General features: G+C 47.0%; 1 protein-coding gene across 2 annotated transcripts; it reads right to left on the reverse strand.

Annotated features, from left to right (window-relative positions):
- Positions 1 to 5,151: 5,151 nt before the first annotated feature.
- NCSTN (nicastrin) lies at positions 5,152 to 16,324 on the reverse strand. Of its 2 annotated transcripts, none has more exons than XM_075193113.1 (17): positions 16,205 to 16,324; positions 14,736 to 14,840; positions 14,410 to 14,533; positions 14,193 to 14,311; positions 13,818 to 13,963; positions 12,711 to 12,861; positions 11,413 to 11,519; positions 10,865 to 11,017; positions 9,828 to 9,932; positions 8,773 to 8,850; positions 8,454 to 8,623; positions 7,784 to 7,886; positions 7,498 to 7,590; positions 7,289 to 7,376; positions 6,872 to 7,032; positions 6,135 to 6,347; positions 5,152 to 5,849 (listed from the first exon to the last, which is right to left on the reverse strand). In XM_075193113.1, exons 1-17 carry the CDS (start codon positions 16,278 to 16,280, stop codon positions 5,730 to 5,732), a joined length of 2,112 nt encoding a protein of 703 aa, XP_075049214.1. In that variant the 5' UTR covers positions 16,281 to 16,324; the 3' UTR covers positions 5,152 to 5,729. The 2 variants fall into 2 exon arrangements, with proteins under 2 accessions (XP_075049214.1, XP_075049213.1); XM_075193112.1 differs by having other exon boundaries at positions 11,413 to 11,522.
- Positions 16,325 to 21,098: the final 4,774 nt, after the last annotated feature.

Consider the following 21,098-nt stretch of genomic DNA (forward strand, 5'->3'; position numbering starts at 1 on the left):
AGTGAGGGGCAATGTGAAAGTGGAGGAAGGCTCCATGTGCAAGGCTCCAGCCTTCAAAGGGGCCGCAGAGAGGAGGAAGGGTATGCCGCGTGACCTCCCAACACTGTGCAGAGGCATCAGCTACCCACGTCCTGATAAGATCAGGAGGAGCCAACTGGTGGGCCGCAGTAGAAGGCTCAGCGGGCTGTCTGTTGCCCACCGCTGATCTATATTTCAAGCTCTCAAGAGCCCGGTCTTCTCTATCCTGTTTCAGGTCCGTAACTTCATCATCAACCTCATTTGTACTCGCCCTACATCTCTGTTGTAATAATTATGTACTACCTAAGGCCCTACTAAAATCAATGTAGCCCTTGCTGCTACTTATGTTGGTCTAGTTTATTAAAATCTCCACTTTATTTTTCAGAATTATTACTTTTCCCAGAGACGTGCAAATCATAGCATTCTTATACAACCCAATGCCTGTACTGTGACTCTAAAGCGTAACGCAATCGAAAAACTAAATTGCCTAATTAAAATTTAAATCGTGGTTACTACAACAAACTGGAAAATCTCTTTGATTCACAAAATAAGATTGACTGAAATTACCTGTTGAAAAGTGAGAAACATTTGACAGCGAGTTTTAGAATAACGGATCTTCCTTAGCAACATCTGTAACCATAGAAACACAAATTGGCCCAGTGGCAACAACAGTGTGTTTTTAATTTTTGACAGGCAATTTCAGGCAGAAGAGCGATTTAAAGTAACAGGGGTTATTTGAGTAAACTGATAAAGATTTTATAGATTACTTGTTAAGCAGCAGATCATAGTGAGGAAGGATAAAATATAAGTCTGCCTCATACAAACCAAAAGCGTGGACTCAAAGCGGTATTGTTACTACAGGTGAGTGAATTTCTGCATATTATCATGAATGTGAGGGAGGATTAATCAGTGATGCTGGAGTTCAATTAATCAGATGCTATTAGAAACCCAGGGAAGTGGGAGATTTTGCTGAATTGCTTAAAGCGAATCCCTGACCTACACACAATGGAGGCAGCCATTTTATGGGCTTCACAAATAATCATGCGGATGTAACTGACCACTTTTCTAGGATACAGCACCTCACTAAAAATAAGTCAGGATGTGCCTCATGGATTCCTAGCAAACCGATAGGCTGCCTAATGACCACACCCACAAAATGGCTGCCACCACTGCGTGCAAGTGACAATTCCCTTTTAAAAAGGTCATTGAGGGGATAATTAATACAAATTAGAAGAAAATGTTTTTTGTTTTTCGTGAAATAGTTTGAAAACCCCCTTCATAAACCATGTTTTAGCAGTAAAATCGTGTAAGTGAGAACGCTTTCTGTCACAGAGAAATTTTCAGCCACAGAATGACGGGCAGCATAAACAGGCTACATCTGGGTGCTGTGTGTGTGTTTAGGGACATGTGTTCCCCTGGCATGCTGTTGATTCCTCTCGCATCTTTTACCCCTCAGGGTAGGGGCAGCTGTCAGCTCTCTCTGCTTCTCAGCCCCCCCCCCCTCCTTTCCGCCCCCCCTCTCTGCAGCAAAGTCAGCCGGGTTCAAAGGTCATGGGAGTCAGCGACACCTTTTATTTGTCCTGCAACACTAACACGCGCGGTTCGGAAGCACTATATAAAAACAATCCTAGGAAAACAATATTGTGGGGGGGGATTGTGGTCTTGCTTTTAGTTGGAACCATACTGGTTACCTCAATTTCTGTGCACATTAAAATGAAAATAGCACCAATATATAATAATTATACATGCATTGCTCAGCTAGAAATGGTGATGGTCTTTCCCATATATGTCATTGCCAAACAAAAAAATGTCACTTTTGGTTATTTTGTTTGCTTTTAAACTAATTATTTTTATCACAGCGTTTATTTAAACGTTATTATTTTAGTATTGTGCGCCTTAAAATAAAGAGGCTTAAAACATACCAGACAATCTTCCCTCTGACAGTAAACGGATTCTGCTTTTCCCACTTGTTTTCCATTGTCAATGACTTCGAAACATTTTCATGAGCGAATTCAACCTAACACAGTTAAGTGCATTGTTATGGATGACTTTTTTTTTGCTGTTAGATGTTTTTAACGCCAAACTTTAATATAGACCTTGTTATTGCAATTGTTAAATAAGTGGGAAAACCAGAATCCACCTGACAACATTGAAAGAGACAGGTTGGAGGGAATTTCACTTTTCTGCTTTTTAAACAGCTATACTTTTCCTGCAAATGGCATGATCATTATTTATAGATAAGGCATGCTGGGACTTACAGTTCACACACAATTCGCAGCAACCAATCAGATGTTTGCTTTCATTTTCTAAAGTGCACTGGAAAAATGACAGCTAGACTCTGATTGGTTACGACGCCACTATCTTTTCCCTGTTATCTATGGAAGAGCTTTTTATAAATAGCCCTCTTTATATCACAGGGGAGTCCCGACGTTAAGTATATAATGATTATTGACGACCCAAAGTGGTGTTGAAGGAGCCGCTGCCGTTGAAGCCATGAACTTTGCCTGCCTGTAACTGGCTTCCTGGGCACGCTGCCACCGCCGTGCAAGATCTCCCTTGGGCGCAAGTCGTCTTGTTTACATCCAGATCCAGCAATAACAGCTTTGACATTACCTGGAGTTGCATCACTCGCAAAGCTAGACAACAACACTCCTCACCTGCCATGTGAGCGACGCAGATTGCTCACTCAGTAAATTTCCTGACGTTTGCAAACGTTTAGTGAAATTTTAATTAGAATTTTACCTAATTGACTACGACGCAGTCGCTCGCTGGATAAGTCCTGTGTGCCAGGTACTTATTGCCTAACGTACGGAGGTAAATATCATCCGTCTACAGCTAACTCTTGTCTTGTAGCTCCCCGGTGTTGTGAAACTACAAGCCCCAGCATGCTTTGCCATTTTACAGCCAACCGATAGCAGGGTGGGCATGCTGGGACTTGTAGTTTCACAAAACCTGGAGAGCCACAGGAAGATTACTGTGCATTGGGAAAAGAAAATCACCCCCTCCATGATGAAATCCTCAACCATCTTCAGGCCTGATTAGCATTAGGAATATTTACAAATATTTCTACAGACGCTGGACCAATCGAGTATCGTACCACCGTCACATGACATGGTTGATGGTAAATGTTCAACTTAAAGCAGCTGCATTTAGCAAAATTGCAAATAAAGGAACTTTATTCCATTATCTTACTAGAAATATATGCGATGTTACTTGCAAGTTGGGTAAAACCTTCCTCGAGTTGCAAAATATTATACAACTTAAACACTCTCCAGCTGTTATACGCCATCTACAGGCTATAAAGTGGTACTGCACGCAAGCAAAAGTCTTGTCACAGATTAATGTGATGTTAAATACTTTTGTGTCAAAGAAGACAAAAATATTATAGGAGTGATACCTTTACTGGCTAAGCAAAAAAATTATTATATTTGTACAGGGGAAGGAGGGGAATACATTATTAAGATAAGCTAAAGTAATAATATGAAGGTTTTCGTTACGGAGGGAAGAGTAAAAGTCCTAAGACACACAATAAGGAAGTCTCTGGACACTCCCATGGGTAAACACTTCTCTGGTCCGGGACACAGTGTGACAGATTTAAAAGTGTTAATACTAGAATGTCTTTTTAAAAATGACAGGGAGAGAAAAATATGGGAATTCAAACTGATAAGAACATTCCAGTCATTGACTCAAGGACTCAATCTAACACCTGGATTTATGACCCACTACATGGACACACTTCACACCCCACAGCAGAGTAAATGCAGATATCTTAACTCTTAGGACTTCTATTCTTTCATCCCTAACGAAAATCTTCATTTTATTACTTTAGCTTATCTTAATGATGTATCCCCCTCCTGTACAAAGTTCTTTATATAACAGCTCTTAAATGTTGTGCATTTTCCTCAGTCATTCATTTGTAAGCTTGCCTGATGAAGGGGCCTCTGTGCTCTGGAAGCTAGCAAATATAAACTTTTTTTTGGTTAGCCAATAAAGGTATCACTCCTATAATACTTTTGTCTTTTTTGGCACAAAAGTATTTAACATCACATAGATGTCTCTGGCTAACACGGTACAGCAATAATAATAATTTTTGCTACACATTCTGTCACAGATTAAGAAACTTTTATTTAAATTTTATTTATTTCTTTAACAATACTTTACCAAAAGCAAGGGAGACCATTTACAAGTACAGGGGAATATGTCTGTGTTTACTAATCCTACCGTGGCTAACTTTTCCCTGTCACAAAATGAAATCATCCTTCTCGCAATAGAAGATCTAATCATCTTCCCCGACAAATGTTAGTTCATTCTGATGAGTGACACACACATACACATATATACAATATAGATATATTATATATATATATATATATATATATATATATATATATATATATATATGAGATAGTCATACACACATACAATATATATGTATATAATATATATATATATATATATATATATATATATATATATATATATATATATATATATATATATATATATATATATTATACACACACACACATAGACTGAAGCAGAGTCAGACATCATATTAACTTTGTAAGCCTGGGTTCTTATAAGTCACGAGGTGGAGGCAGCCATTTTGTGCCCTCAACTAATATTCAGGTCGCCAAATCACAGCGTGCCTCAGTGATAATAATAGTCCCGAGCGAATGGATAGGCTGCATTCTCACACGTCCTGCCTACAAAATGGCGCCACTCGCCAGAACGAACTTGCAACTTGTACCCTCTGTGTGCGTTTTAGAACATCCTTGAGACTTAAGAGAATTACAAAAAAACAAAAACAAATGAATATTACACAAAATACAAAATCTAACTGCACTTGTTAAAGTGCATCTGTGGCCTACGACCACTAGAGGCAGACATTTTGTGAGGCCGCACCCAATATTGGCTAGAAGGCAGACTATTGAATCACCAGGAACTACAGACATCCCTAGTGACTAGATAGGGTAAAGACTGGATAAGCTAACAAAATGGCTGCCTCCGCTGTGAGCAGACAGATGCACCTTATGGAGGGGGGGGGGGGGGGGAGGGGGTTCACTAAACCATCCATACCATAAGGGAAGCCATTTTGTATCATATCCCAAGGAAAGAAAAGAAAAAGCAGCGTTCAAAATTTGCTTAACAAAATTACATTAGTGAATGTTCAAGTCTTTATAATGCTGTTGTTGAAATATTAATTTAAATTTGACAAGATGAATAGAAAAGAAAAAAAAATTAAAGAACCAAAGAGAATTTTTGGCTGGGAGGGGAGAGCAGGTATAAAATGGAGGACAAGGTGTCTTACTTTGGTTGTCAGAATACCCAAAACCACATTATTGATCGGATGCCTTTCCATCCCCCCTCCCCGTTTGTAGGTTAGCTCCTCGTGGGTGTTTTAGGAATGAGGATTCGATCAGAACATTCGTTAACAACTGACGGAATCGCAGTCAGGGGCCAGTTTTGGACCCAGGAATTTGCCGTTCAGGAGTCGCCATCTTATACGAAAACTCGGTGCCGCACTTGTCATTGGGAGACAGGGAACGAGATCATTTTCCCGTCAAATTTGCTGCTTGAATTGAAAATAAAAAAATAAAAAAAATAAACCGTTAAGACCCTCCAGTGTGGCTCCGTAATAAAAGCAGCGCGGGTGTTTTCTTCCCAACCAGTGCAAGCGGCGGATCGCAGTCCTCCCATCGGTAGAGTCTCTAGTAGGCCACTTCACTGTCTTCTGTGGTAGAGAACAATATGTCCGCTTTGGCGTTGATAAAGTAAGTGGCGACCAGAGAGATCAGGAGAACCGCAATGCCCAAAGCCAACGTGATCACCTGCGGGGAAAAAAAGAGAGATCAAAAGAAAGTCATTTTGGCAAACGTATGTTTAAAAGCTGCCATACCCTCACACACACACCGTGGAGGCAGCCATTTTGTGCCCTGAAGCCCCCCAACACACAAACACCTCCTCCTCTGAGGGTCGTTCTGCGAGCCCCCTTTAACACGTCTCCGCGCGTTCCTGTATCCAGGGCTGCTCCTACGAGGCTGCCTACGAAGCCATTACTAATAACCCCACACGAGTAGGCCGCCACCCCCTGATAAAAACCTTCTAGGTCTCACCTCAAACTCGTGACTGGGCACCAAGAAGATGCGGGCCCGGATCTCTTTCCAGCGGCTCTCCGTCCAGGTGGAGTACTCCGTGGAGCCCCACTCGTTCAAGTCGAAGGCGGGAGACTCGGCGTGATGAGTGTGGGTGGTGCTCCTCACACAGAATGGGGCCCTAGAGGTCGAGTTCTCAATTAGGGGCCCCTGGACCCAGAAGTATTCATATAGCTGGATAAGGAATAAAAAGAACGAGTGGAGAGACCATTAAATGACGTGTAATACACAAGCAGTACCCATGGCTATTGCGTTGTATTTGTAGAATACCATAATAAAGTCTTTATTAATATCTTCAGCCTTATGGTTGAAATTCAGCACTTCCACATATCTATTTTTCTGTTGCATTAAGGGTTAACCGTTTCCAGGGTGGAGCAGTGGTCAGACAGCTCTCGGTAATAAAAGCTGGTTGCCTCCCTAGGTCTCTTGCAATAAATAAGCCAGTGCCCATTAGGACTGTGGGGATGGTGAAGATCTCAGGTATTAAAACAGCATTATTAAGTACTTTATTTCCACCATATGGCAGCTAGTAACAAATCATAAACCATAATGTAGGCGTTTAAATTATTTGGGTACAGATCTTTTTACATAGCTCAGATAAGTATCTTCTCAACATTCAGAACAGAATTTGGCAATGGCAAGGTTTTGGCGATCATTAGGATTACTCAACGAAAGGGCAGATGTCTTTTAATACTTGCCTCTTTCTTGGGATCCGTGGCCTTTTCAGGACTCTGACATTGCTCTTTAGTGAAGTTTACGACCTGCCCAGTAAGGTTGGCCAGGACGGACATCAGGAGTTGGGTAGGGGTGTTGAGATTTGATCTGCTGGCAGTCACATAATACTGAGGCTGGTGGTCCTCTGGAAAGGTAGAGGACAAGCAGAATGAACAGCGTGAGAGAGCATAGCGCAGTCCGACAAGCTTGCCGCAGGAAGCAACGCGCCTGGGAGAGAGCCGAATTAAATGCACTCTCAGGAAGGAACCATGTTTGGTTCAGCTTAGAACATAGTGTCTTGTCTAGGTCACAAAGCAAACAATGAACTCTAGAGGCCCTGGCGACAAACACAAAACTTATTTAGGGACAGAGTTTATAGAACAAAAGCAGGCAGGTCTTACCGAAATTCACTTTCCAGTCAGTCCTAACCACGGACTGAAACCAAGTATTGTTGGACATCACCAAGAACCCATACAGCATTCGAGTGACCTGTGGGAACAGAAGGCGAAGCTGTAGGAAATTTATCAGAATAGCCGTTGCTACCTATTACACAGCTTTCCAAACGGGGGTTTAACCAACGAATACATAGAGGGCATGATAGGTTGCTCACCGACTGGGGATCCGCCTTGATTTCCACTGTGTCATTTCCACCGGCCAACTGATAAAGGGTTTTGGCCAGAACCGTGGCCACTTCTGAAAGAGCCTATGGAGCATAAAATGTGTCAGACTTACCAGCTCTGAAACAGCTGCTTGACATTACATTAAACCACAGCAAAACGCGTGGGTGAGTGATCTGAGAGACATTCCCCCTATTACACTCCCCTTCCAATGACAATAAGCGTGAAGATAATGAACGTACATCCCGGAATTGGCGTTTAACGGTTCGTTGAGCTCACCTGCGCGGCTTCCGTGACGTAGTTCAGAGCTTCGTCTTTAGATAGCCCGCTGGGATATTTCATCCGGATGCTGTCCGCGGTGTCGTACATGCTGTTATAGTACCTGGAAGACGTGGGGAATGTCACGTTAAATGTACACAAAGTGGTATTATGCAGCACTTAACTAGTCCAATAGACCAAAATGCTGTGGATTAGCATTTAAGGAGGGTTGTGGCTGCCACCTGCTGGGTGACACGGTTATTGCTAGTAACTTCTCACAGTAACTATCTGGGGTAAGGTGCCATCAAATGCACAGAGTGGAAACAGCCATTTTGTGAGCGGGGCCAATATTGGCGCCTATAAATCACTGAAAAGCAGTAACATCTTCGTGACCGATATTAATGATGCGCTGGTCCCTTCTGAGTCGCTAGGCTGCATACTCAGGCATATCGGTAGCCCAAGGGCTACCTACACTAGCTCAGTGATGCCATTGGTTGATAGAGATAGGTTGCAATCTGTGGAATGTAAGCTCCGCCCACAAAATGGCTGTGGGTAGACCACAGACGCTCTTAAATCTTGGGACACTAGAGCAGCTTAGGCATCCCAGCTGTCTGTGGAACTACAAGTCCCAGCACGCCTTGCCAGCCCCCCCCCCCCCCCCCCCCCCCCGACAGGTTGGGAATGGTCTCACTTGTTGTGGAAGGACTCCCTGTGGTCAGTCAGCACCACGCCGGGGATATTACGCGCCCTCAGGAAGCGTTGGAAAGAGGCTGGAGGGAGAGCTTGAGACTGGTTCACTTCTTGCAGAGTTACGTTGGCCCCAGAGCTGACAGCTTTCAGGGTCTGGATCATCTGCTGAACCTGAGAGAGAAGAACAGAGTCTGATTAACCCTCAAGTATTTAAAGCACCGACATTTATATCGGAGCATGGAAATTAGCTATTAGAGACAGGGACAAAGCCTCTGGGTGGAAATCTGCTTCAATAGACATAATCCTGACACGATACGTACCTCTGCGTTCACCGAATCGTTACTTCGAGAGACCGGGTCAGTGTGGACCCACAGCTCAGAACTGTTCCTTAGCGCCACCTGTAGGACAAACACCAGTATGCAAACTCTAAATTAAATAGAAGCACAGAATCCGACAGCAGAAACAGGTTCATCAAGTCCGCTCCTTGCAATGTTCATTATTTTTTTTCTCTACCTATCAAATTGCTCCTTTAGTGTTTCTACCTCTGGCACAACTCCCCCACTCCCACTATCTGTTGGAGTCCCACATGGCTCTGTTCTTGGCCCTTTCCTGTTCTCACTGTACACCTCTAATGCGCTCATTTATCCTCCAATACCACCTCTACGATGATGACACCCAAATCTATCTCTCTCCCCCTGACCGCTCTCCTTCTGTACTATCTTGTGTAACCAACTGTCTCTCTGCTATCTCCACATGGATGTCCCAACTCTACCTAAAGCTCAACATGTCCAACATATCACTTATCTTCCCCCTCCTGCCAGAGTCACCACCTGTCCTCAAATCTCCCTCACTGTCAGCATCACAATTGTCCTAATTCACCCTCTGCTTAATCCCTTACATCCTAGGCCTGGCGACTCTACCTTAAAAACATTGCCAGAATACACCACTTTCTTACTCAACATACTACCAAAAATCTATTCTCTCATCATCTCCTGTCTTGACTATTGCAACCTCCTGCTCTCCAACATTCGTGAAACACATATATCCACACTTTAATCCATCCTAAATGCTGCTGCAAGACTGATCTTCCTCTCTCACTGCTCCACATCTGCTGCATCACTCTGCAAATCCCTACACTGGCTCCATGTGTCCTCCAGAATCACAATCAAATTACTCATAATTATTGTGACCGAAATTATATTCGTGTTTAAAGTTCTGAAACGAACCTTGAAATTAACATCACGGATAGTGGTTAAGATTTATAGACGGCTACTTTTGTACAGAGTTATACTGACATAAATTGGAGGTGAAGGTTAGTGGGTAACATCGGATGAATTCCTCTGTTCTATATAAATTGCAGAAAGTGAGGACGCACCTGACTGAGCTCCACGAAGGAGTGAATGTTGCTCAGTTTGACAGGAAACCTCCCTTTCTCCATGTCGTACACCATCCGCGAACTGCCAATGTAATCAAACACTTCCTGCAGAAACAGAACAAGGTCGGACACTACCTTCTACGACAAACATATAGTACAAGTAGTACATAGTACAAACACAGAACGTTAGCCCATACAGTCATTGTTTAATTTTGATCCTATCAACCTTAACAATATTGACGGAGGGGGGGGGGGCTTACTCAAGTTGACCCTAAGCCCCCAACCCAAATCTAAATTGCGCCGACGGACTAAGTCCGTCACTTCTGGCACCCCCAAAACTTGCAGAACACCCTTCCAAGGTACATAGAATCCATGGACAAGCGGCTGAAAATAGCTTGTCCAGATTGTTTGGGAAAAAAAAAAAAAAAAAACGAATTTCCAATGTCTGGATCTAAGGGATGGTCGAGCGGCATAGACTTGGGAAACTAATTTTCGCTTCCTTTCAGGGAACATACCCACAAAGCTATATAAAAAAAAATAATCACTACACTTACGCATTTCCAAAGGCCAGCTTCCCACGGGATTCACTACCGGGATTTCAGTCCCCAGATACAACTTTTTTTAACTAATTAAATTACCACCTGTTCACATTGTAAACCGAGTGGATAACATGTATTACATTTTTTTTTGCTGCTTTATAAGATTAAATTACTAAACAGGGGTCTAAACTTGATCACGTTTGACAGAGGAGGCCTGAAATGCCTGTTTATGTTTTCTCTTGCCTACAATGGAATATGAAATACACCTTAATGTCTCCAACGTTATGATAACCTGGTACAGAACTGTAGGACGTGAACGAACTCAGGTACATTCTGTGTAATTTGTTGAAGAGGCAATAAAGTTTAATGAGAACACACTCATGCCAAAAAAAAAAAGGACTAGGCAGACTTATCTATCTAGCAAATTGGAGACAGCCGAGCATGCTAGTAGACGGCAGAGGCGGAAATAGAGAAATCTCTCTTCCCCGTGATCCTTACCCCTTGGAAGAAAGCAAACATGATATTCCTGGGCAACGTCTGGTTTTCGGCCACTTTGTGGAGCGCCTCGGCGGCTGCCAGCTGCGTCACCAGCCCGGACACTGTTCCCTCGGCTCCCGGAGCCAAGTTCCAAAAGAAAGAGCGGCTGTCCATCTGTAAAAACAGGCCAAAGCGCAAGACAAGTATATTAACTCTGTAGAAGAAAACTAGCCTAGCCCTGGATTTATCTGTGGCGAGGACGAGGCTGGGAGGCTACAGCTGCGGGCTCGAGGAGACTGAATCCAGGAAGGAGGCAAGAAGTGTATGAAGCACCTTATTGGCTGGTCACATGTGCTGTCCAATAAGGTGCCACATGACCTGCAGGCTTCCAATCACAGAAGGTTTGAAGCTTCCGTCCTGACCAGTCCTCCCGTGAAGACGGTGCTCTCGCCATCCATGGGATAATTACTAGCCCAACCAAACAGATTAACACGATCAAAGAAATCCTAAAAACATGACCTGTCGCTCTTCAAGTCTGGGCACCTCCGTCTTACGCTGTTAACACTTACCCTGGTGGCTGCCACCACAACTTGATCCTCCGGGGCCAGTGTTCCCGAAACGTTGATGGGTTTCAGGGAGCTCCACACGTTGTATCCGATGAGAGAGTCACACACAGCTTCTGAGAGATAGCAATAATGTCAGTACACCGACGACAGACCACGGCCTCAAGTGTGGAGCAATGTGGGGGTTTTTTTTAGCTAGTCAGATATAAATCTACGTTCAATGCTGGAAATAGATTTTAAATAACGATTTCTGAGGTTAAAGGGAAACCAACCTCAAACACTGTCCGTGCTTAATTTTGCCAAAGGGATGCATACGCTACACATAATTTAGGTTATCATTCTGTACGGGCTATGAACAAACTGGGAAAGAGGTGGCAATGAACGCCATTTTTTTTTCAGACGCTACGCGGCATAGCCCCGCCTCCACTTCCATCTAACCCCACCCCCTATTGTCATCACATACGCCATTGAGCATCGAACCAAGCGATTGCATTAGGGGATTACCTCTATTAAACTGACAGGAGAGCTACATTTGTCACAGTCAACCCTTCATATTCGACAAACACGAAGGGAATACACAAAATAGAGGGGTGAAGAATTATTAAAACACCACTAACCCCTCCGACGCACACTCTTTGCATTGCAAAAAGTATATTTCTGAGGTAAAATGAATATCTAATAAACCCATTTTTTCCCGTTCTTCATAAACATTATAAATGGCGGCAATATGACTCTAGTTGCTACTTCAGATAGCTTTGACTTATTTTTTAATATAACAAGGGACTGTTTAGTTGCACCCAGAGAGCGGGTTTTTGTGTCGTATATAAGGTCAAGAGAAACAATTGCCTCTGTCGGACACCGTACGGCCACTGATATGTAGAAAACAGCTCTCTTCATTATACGTTTTGCAAAACACAAGAATATACAAATCTAACACCGTAATTATAAGTTACCTGGAATTTCAGTTTAAACTGGTTGGTTAAAAAAAAAACATAGCTCTTCTCATAGTAGATTTAGTATATTTTACAAGCTATAGATCATTCATTACTAAAAACGGTACGGTTTGTGAGACTGCGGGCGAGATGGTATCACGTCAAACAGGCGCCTCCTGTAGGCATTACATCCTAGCAAATTTATTTTGAGAAGGGTTTCAATGATTAACTATAAAAAATAAATAAAAGACTAACTGAACTCCAAACATAGCTAAAGTTATACAAGGGCCCCTAAAACGATAATTCAGAGGCTACCTGAATGCCCCAAGAGCCACAGGGGAATATACAATTCCCGGGCCGGGGCCTCCTCACCTGGGTTGATGCTGAAAGACATCTGGATGGAATTGCGCCTCATGCAGGTGACGGTGCTGGTGACGGCGTGCATGTGAGAGGAGAGCTGCATGGCGCACAGCGGGTACTCTGGCGCACTGCTGTTCACCGGGACATTGTGATCCCTGTAACACTGTACAGGAGAGAGAGGAGAGCAAACGTCACTGCGGGGAGAGAAAACGTCACTTCAAACGCACAAAGCCGCCAACCTACATGTTTATCTTTATCTCATTAGCTTATTGGATTACTAGGATCTAGATAAAGGCTTCCTACACGCACATCCTTAAAGCCGATAGCGGAAATATTAACGGAAGTGAATGGGTCTGTACACACGCGCTTCCCGACAATATCAACATTGACGCTCAGTCTTATCACGTAGCCCCATAAATCTTTAAACGTTTACCCTCATATTTGTATATCTACACCAAGAACCCACTTACTTCATCCATATACAACTCCGGCTACACACACTTATCACCCCTCAAGTCTTTGTTCAGGGGCCGGCTGGGGGGCAAGGGGCATCTGCCCTCAGGGCCTGTCGGTACCATAGTAGTCAATTGTGGTCTGGGTCAGTGGGCTACCTACATTTTTTTTTCCTTTAAAATGTTCCTAAGTGGCTGCTGACCCAAGTCTCGACCCCCGGGCTAAAATTTTCCAGACAGCCTCTGTCCTTGCTTCAGTGCCCTGGTCCCAGTGAGCTTCATGCACTGTGGCCGACAAGGACCAATGACTGAGACAATTCTTCTACAGTAAACATTCAAGGGATAGGACTTAAATGTACTGAAAATAACAAAGTGCCATAGAACCAAAGCAAAGTTTAGAATGATCTGGATAAGAGCTGCTCAACTGGTGGGTTCAAGATGCCACGTGAAGTCATGTCTTTTTACGATGGTCAGATTTCCAATACTAGACCACAGGACAAGGAGACAACAACAGCCAGATGAAAAGGTTACCTGTCGTTGGTCATCTGAAAAGGTAATCTGCTACGGGTCACAACTCTTCTCTTACCACCTCCATTTGGCTTAGTGTCCAAATGCAAACGGAATCAGATCGCAAGCTCACCAGGGCAAAGAAAACTGGGGAACTCACTTGCTTAATGACCTCGGTCTCATTCTCGTCTTGAAGGACAAAGATCGGGAACTCAAAATCTTCGTAGGAGAAACCGTTGCCCAGTGGGTTCCACACCGTCCCGTTGCAGTGTGCGTACTGTGAGCCGTGGTCACTGGTGTAAAGTCCTGAGTGAGAGATGTTTAATCAGCCGAGCGTGGGGTACACAGAGGTTAGCCGGATAAACAAATCAAAGCTGACCTTTAGCTGTGTGTTAGATCAGTTAGGACAGGTTTAATTCTACATAATTCACCAATTTAAGAACTTAGTAGAGTAATGCACTTGACTGCCACTGACAGATGCAAGCCAGCTCAACGTGAAGTGTAAACATCCATATGGAACACATCCAGGACTTACCAAAGCCATCACTTGGACACGGCACGTCCAGCGAGAAGCCGTCGGGAGGGGGAGGCTTCGCATAGGTCACTGCTATTCCAGAGATACGAGAACTCCCCTTCAATTTCAGCATCATGTCCCTGACGCAGGGGAGAAAGGTTTCGTTGGAACGTACGGGTCACAGCGTTAATGCAAATAAACGGAAGAGTTTTAAAACTTTAATTTTGTCACATCTTACTTGGTGAACAAGTGTCCTTCAAGCAGCACCATGTAAGGTGGTGTAGGACCGGTCTCAAGTAACCAAGGAAGGTCCTCTTCCGTCTCCACCACATGAACCACGCCGGTGTCTCCATTCCTGGAAGCTGAGAACAAGGATGAAATGAAACCCATCTCCGATCAGCTTTGTAGACAGGAATAAGCATTAAATGAGGAAAGCAGAGTTCAGTTTCGGTGGGGATGGAGCTCCTCTAACGTGGGAGGGTAAACCAATGATTGGGTTAGGTTTATCAGAGAATGGAATACATTTTACCAAAGCCCCACACAGTTTTGGCGATAGGTACTTACACTGGCAGCCTATTTGGTGGGTTGCGTTCAGGAGTCGGACACAAGGGGCTGTGTTGTTCAGTGTGACGTAGATCTTCCTCTCCACAGAATTTCCGTGACACAGACCTGACAATGTAAATGTGAGGTAAGTACATAAGTACACAGACATCATGCTTCACCACATAAGTGATTTTGTCCACAGCAACTAATCTGATGACCGGTTTAATTTCCTAAACTAGACTAGAAAAATCACAGTTAGGGCCTGATCGGCTGCTCTGGGCAACATCACGCTTTTCTCCGCCCCAGTTTTCCAAAAATGTCCCCCTAGGTCATGCCTGGCCAACCTGCGGCTCTCCAGGTGTTGTGAAACTACACGTCCCAGCATGCCCTGACAGCTATTGGCTGGCTATCTACTGGGCAAAGCAAGCTGGTGTCTGTAGTTTCAGCCTGTCGCCCCCCCCCCCAATCTTATCTACGCGCAGCCTGTCGCCCCCCTTATCTACACGCAGACTGTCATCCCCCCCTCTTATCTACGCGCAGCCAGTTGCCCCCCCCCCTCTTATCTACGCACAGCCTGCGGCCCCCCCCCCCCCTTATCTACGCGCAGCCTGTCGCCCCCCCCCTCTTATCTACGCGCAGCCTGTCGCCCCCCCATATCTACGTGCACACTGTCCCGTCCCCCCATATCTACGTGCACACTGTCCCGTCCCCCCATATCTACGTGCACACTGTCGTCGTCCCCATATCTACGTGCACACTGTCGTCGTCCCCATATCTACGTGCACACTGTCGTCGTCCCCATATCTACGTGCACACTGTCGTCGTCCCCATATCTACGTGCACACTGTCGTCGTCCCCATATCTACGTGCACACTGTCCCCCTTCTCCCCCCCCTCTTATCTACGCGCGGACTGCCGTCCCACCACCCCTCCAGCCAGCTTTCCATAATGTCCGATTGTACTTTGCTACTCCAAACATGTCAGCTGGTTCAGTTGCTGCATTTTCCCAACAGAAACAAACCGGCCACAATCTTAATAAGGAACATACAGCACAATACAGATATTGTTGTTATCACACCTGTGGGGTAATTCCCCCAGGGTAATAGGTGAGCACAGAAAGAGAAGACTCCTGAGTCTCACACTGAAGGGACACAAATGTGTAGTAAAAAAATCAGAAAAATACACAGTAGATGACAGTAAGTTACATAAACATATACAGCAATCTTACTGTGGTTCCTTATTATACTGGGTTACAAAGGAAGTGCTGGAGTTACATCAGAATACTGCTAGGTTATAGGGACAATGAGGGGAGCCTGGAGCTATATGTAGATTACTGCATGGTCATAATACTGATTTACAGAGGAGATACCAGAGACAGGGGAGGGGGTGATAGAGGAGTGATAATAAGACACAGAGGAGATATATCTATATACACAGAGACCAGCAGGGTCACATGGGGGAGGGGGGGGGGGGTACATCCGGGACTCTCACCTGTCAGCAGGATCAGGATCCCCCCCAGATACCCCCAGTACACCCCGGCAGCCGCCATGACTCCGGGCAGGGACATGTTTCCTCTTCTGCCTCCGCCCTCACCGTGACGTCACTTGGTCATGTGACCGCCGCACCAGTCACGTGGTGTTGTACACAGCGCCCTGGTGAAAAAAGGGGCAACCGGGGGGGGGCAGAGGGGTATGTGAGAGCAAAGCTGGGGGGGCAGAGGGGTATGTGAGAGCAAAGCTGGGGGGCAGAGGGGTATGTGAGGGAAAGCTGGGGGGGCAGAGGGGCATGTGAGAGCAAAGCTGGGGGGGCAGAGGGGTATGTGAGGGAAAGCTGGGGGGGCAGAGAGGCATGTGAGAGCAAAGCTGGGGGGCAGAGGGGTATGTGAGGGCAAAGCTGGGGGGGCAGAGGGGTATGTGAGGGAAAGCTGGGGGGCAGAGGGGTACGTGAGGGAAAGCTGGGGGGCAGAGGGGTATGTGAGAGCAAAGCTGGGGGGCAGAGGGGTATGTGAGGGAAAGATGGGGGGGCAGAGGGGTATGTGAGAGCTAAGCTGGGGGGGCAGAGGGGTATGTGAGGGAAAGCTGGGGGGGCAGAGGGGTATGTGAGAGCAAAGCTGGGGGGGCAGAGGGGTATGTGAGAGCTAAGCTGGGGGGGCAGAGGGGTATGTGAGAGCAAAGCTGGGGGGGCAGAGGGGTATGTGAGAGCAAAGCTGGGGGGGCAGAGGGGTATGTGAGGGAAAGCTGGGGGGGCAGAGGGGCATGTGAGAGCAAAGCTGGGGGGGCAGAGGGGTATGTGAGGGAAAGCTGGGGGGGCAGAGAGGCATGTGAGAGCAAAGCTGGGGGGCAGAGGGGTATGTGAGGGAAAGCTGGGGGGGCAGAGAGGCATGTGAGAGCAAAGCTGGGGGGCAGAGGGGTATGTGAGGGCAAAGCTGGGGGGGCAGAGGGGTATGTGAGGGAAAGCTGGGGGGCAGAGGGGTACGTGAGGGAAAGCTGGGGGGCAGAGGGGTATGTGAGAGCAAAGCTGGGGGGCAGAGGGGTATGTGAGGGAAAGATGGGGGGGCAGAGGGGTATGTGAGAGCTAAGCTGGGGGGGCAGAGGGGTATGTGAGAGCAAAGCAGGGGGGGCAGAGGGGTATGTGAGGGAAAGCTGGGGGGGCAGAGGGGTATGTGAGAGCAAAGCTGGGGGGGCAGAGGGGTATGTGAGAGCTAAGCTGGGGGGGCAGAGGGGTATGTGAGAGCAAAGCTGGGGGGGCAGAGGGGTATGTGAGAGCAAAGCTGGGGGGGCAGAGGGGTATGTGAGGGAAAGCTGGGGGGGCAGAGGGGCATGTGAGAGCAAAGCTGGGGGGGCAGAGGGGTATGTGAGGGAAAGCTGGGGGGGCAGAGAGGCATGTGAGAGCAAAGCTGGGGGGCAGAGGGGTATGTGAGGGCAAAGCTGGGGGGGCAGAGGGGTATGTGAGGGAAAGCTGGGGGGCAGAGGGGTACGTGAGGGAAAGCTGGGGGGCAGAGGGGTATGTGAGAGCAAAGCTGGGGGGCAGAGGGGTATGTGAGGGAAAGATGGGGGGGCAGAGGGGTATGTGAGAGCTAAGCTGGGGGGGCAGAGGGGTATGTGAGAGCAAAGCAGGGGGGGCAGAGGGGTATGTGAGGGAAAGCTGGGGGGGCAGAGGGGTATGTGAGAGCAAAGCTGGGGGGGCAGAGGGGTATGTGAGAGCTAAGCTGGGGGGGCAGAGGGGTATGTGAGAGCAAAGCTGGGGGGGCAGAGGGGTATGTGAGGGAAAGCTGGGGGGGGGCAGAGGGGCATGTAAGAGCAAAGCTGGGGGGCAGAGGGGTATGTGAGGGCAAAGCTGGGGGGGCAGAGGGGTATGTGAGGGAAAGCTGGGGGGCAGAGGGGTACGTGAGGGAAAGCTGGGGGGCAGAGGGGTATGTGAGAGCAAAGCTGGGGGGGCAGAGGGGTATGTGAGGGAAAGCTGGGGGGGCAGAGGGGTATGTGAGAGCAAAGCTGGGGGGGCAGAGGGGTATGTGAGAGCAAAGCTGGGGGGGCAGAGGGGTATGTGAGAGCAAAGCTGGGGGGGCAGAGGGGTATGTGAGAGCAAAGCTGGGGGGGCAGAGGGGTATGTGAGGGAAAGCTGGGGGGGGGCAGAGGGGCATGTGAGAGCAAAGCTGGGGGGGCAGAGGGGTATGTGAGGGAAAGCTGGGGGGGGCAGAGGGGCATGTGAGAGCAAAGCTGGGGGGGGGCAGAGGGGTATGTGAGAGCAAAGCTGGGGGGGCAGAGGGGTATGTGAGAGCAAAGCTGGGGGGAGAGGGGCATGTGAGAGCAAAGCTGGGGGGGCAGAGGGGTATGTGAGAGCAAAGCTGGGGGGGCAGAAGGGTATGTGAGGGAAAGCTGGGGGGGGCAGAGGGGCATGTGAGAGCAAAGCTGGGGGGGCAGAGGGGTATGTGAGGGAAAGCTGGGGGGGGCAGAGGGGCATGTGAGAGCAAAGCTGGGGGGCAGAGGGGTATGTGAGGGCAAAGCTGGGGGGGCAGAGGGGTATGTGAGAGCAAAGCTGGGGGGGCAGAGGGGTATGTGAGAACAAAGCTGGGGGGCAGAGGGGTATGTGAGGGAAAGTTGGGGGGGTAGAGGGGTATGTGAGGGAAAGCTGGGGGGGCAGAGGGGTATGTGAGGGAAAGCTGGGGGGGCCAGAAGGGTATGTGTGGGAAAGTTGGGGGGGCAGAGGGGTATGTGAGGGAAAGCTGGGGGGGGGGGCAGAAGGGTATGTGAGAGCAAAGCTGGGGGGCAGAGGGGTATGTGAGGGAAAGCTGGGGGGTCAGAGGGGCATGTGAGGGCAAAGCTGGGTGGGGCAGAGGGGTATGTGAGAGCAAAGCTGGGGGGGCAGAGGGGCATGTGAGAGCAAAGCTGGGGGGGCAGAGGGGTATGTGAGAGCTAAGCTGGGGGGGCAGAGGGGTATGTGAGAGCAAAGCTGGGGGGGGCAGAGGGGTATGTGAGGGAAAGTTGGGGGGGGTAGAGGGGTATGTGAGGAAAAGCTGGGGGGGTAGAGGGGCATGTGAGAGCAAAGCTGGGGGGCAGAGGGGCATGTCAGGGCAAAGCTGGGGGGGGCAGAGGGGCATGTGAGGGCAAAGCTGGGGGGGGCAGAGGGGTATGTGAGAGCAAAGCTGGGGGGGCAGAGGGGTATGTGAGAGCAAAGCTGGGGGGGGCAGAGGGGCATGTGAGAGCAAAGCTGGGGGGGCAGAGGGGCATGTGAGGGCAAAGCTGGGGGGGGCAGAGGGGTATGTGAGGGAAAGCTGGGGGGGCAGAGGGGCACGTGAGGGAAAGCTGGGGGGGCAGAGGGGCACATGAGGGAAAGCGGGAGGCAGAGGGGCACGTGAGGGAAAGCGGGGGGGCAGAGGGGTATGTGAGAGCAAAGCTGGGGGGAAGAGGGGTATGTGAGGGAAAGCTGAGGGGGCAGAGGGGCACGTGAGGGAAAGCTGGGGGGCAGAGGGGCACGTGAGGGAAAGCTGGGGGGGCAGAGGGGTATGTGAGAGCAAAGCTGGGGGGGAGAGGGGTATGTGAGGGCAAAGCTGGGGGGGCAGAGGGGCACGTGAGGGAAAGCTGGGGGGCAGAGGGGTATGTGAGAGCAAAGCTGGGGGGGGGTCAGAGGGGCATGTGAGAGCAAAGCTGGCGGGGCAGAGGGGTATGTGATTGTAACAGTCAAAAGTATTAAAGGGATAAAAAAAAAGGGGGATAGAGACACTGGGAGATAGGATACGCTGCTGTCTAACGGAAGAAACACCACAATCCTTCACCTTGTATCAAAATATATTAAAAAAGAAAAAGTCAGCGGTTAAATTAATAATTAATTCCCAAACTACTGTGTATTATCCAAATATATATACTTATTGATGAAACTATAATGTACTCACATCAAGTTTATACATCATTCAACCAGTGGATGGTGGCATCACACCAATGATTACGACTTGGCGTTGGGTATGTTTTATATGAGATTAAAATAGTTTTTTAGATAACCCAACGCCAAGTCGTATTCCTTGGTGTGGTTCTGCCATCCACAGATTTGAGCTCTGTTGAATCTGTGAGTGTGAGATTGTCATTACAAAGATGCAAAACTACCTCCTCATTGTTATGTATATGGAAACGTATAATATTGCATCTAAAGTTACTCTTGTACATATTGAAAAGTCAAAAATAAATAAATTAGTTAATTACACTTCTCATCCTAGTATGTTTTCACTTGCATTTATTTAAACTAAATCTTTGCCATGCAGATGGTTTTGCAACAATTTAAATTCCATCAGAACTGCAGGATGTTGTTCTTTCAAAACTTGTTATGACAATAGATTTCCCGTACAAAAATCTAGTTTAAAATTTGATCCTAATCATCATCATCAACATTTATTTATATAGCGCCAGCAAATTCCGTAGCGCTTTACAATTGGGAACAAACACTGATAAGACAATACTGGGTAATACATACAGACAGAGAGGTAAGAAAACCCTGCTCGCAAGCTTACAATCTATAGGACAATGGGATCTCTGGTAGTCGGGCAATGAAGGGATTGCCTCAAAATAATTACCTAAATAATTGTCCAATAACAATTACTGTCTGTATCAGAAACCTAAAGTGATTTATTATCACAAATGGCATCTATAATAATATTTTAGCATGTTTATATATATATAGAGAGAGAGAGAGAGAGATAGAGATAGATATATATGTGTAGAGATAGATATATATATATAGAGCTAGATATCAGACTTATAACACCTGATGAGGATGTGCACCACCTCACAGTGGCCCTGGAGTATGTTTTATTGTATTGCATTTTATGTGCATGATCAAGTTTACACTGATGTTTATTTTGTTTTTTTGCTTTAAGTTTATCCATCTTTATGCTAAT

The sequence above is a fragment of the Mixophyes fleayi genome, chromosome 12, assembly GCF_038048845.1.
Source record: "Mixophyes fleayi isolate aMixFle1 chromosome 12, aMixFle1.hap1, whole genome shotgun sequence".
Taxonomy (NCBI): Eukaryota; Metazoa; Chordata; class Amphibia; order Anura; family Limnodynastidae; genus Mixophyes; species Mixophyes fleayi.

What these genes read in the sequence shown, in the direction of transcription:
- NCSTN (XM_075193112.1), bottom strand. Translation starts at nt 16,280, where the DNA reads ATGTCCCTGCCCGGAGTCATGGCGGCTGCCGGGGTGTACTGGGGGTAT. An exon ending in GTGTCCAAGTGATGGCTTTG is followed by an intron (nt 13,964 to 14,192) that starts GTAAGTCCTGGA and finishes TCTCTCACTCAG; the next exon opens with GACTTTACACCAGTGACCAC. An exon ending in TGACTGGAAAGTGAATTTCG is followed by an intron (nt 7,033 to 7,288) that starts GTAAGACCTGCC and finishes CTACCTTTCCAG; the next exon opens with AGGACCACCAGCCTCAGTAT.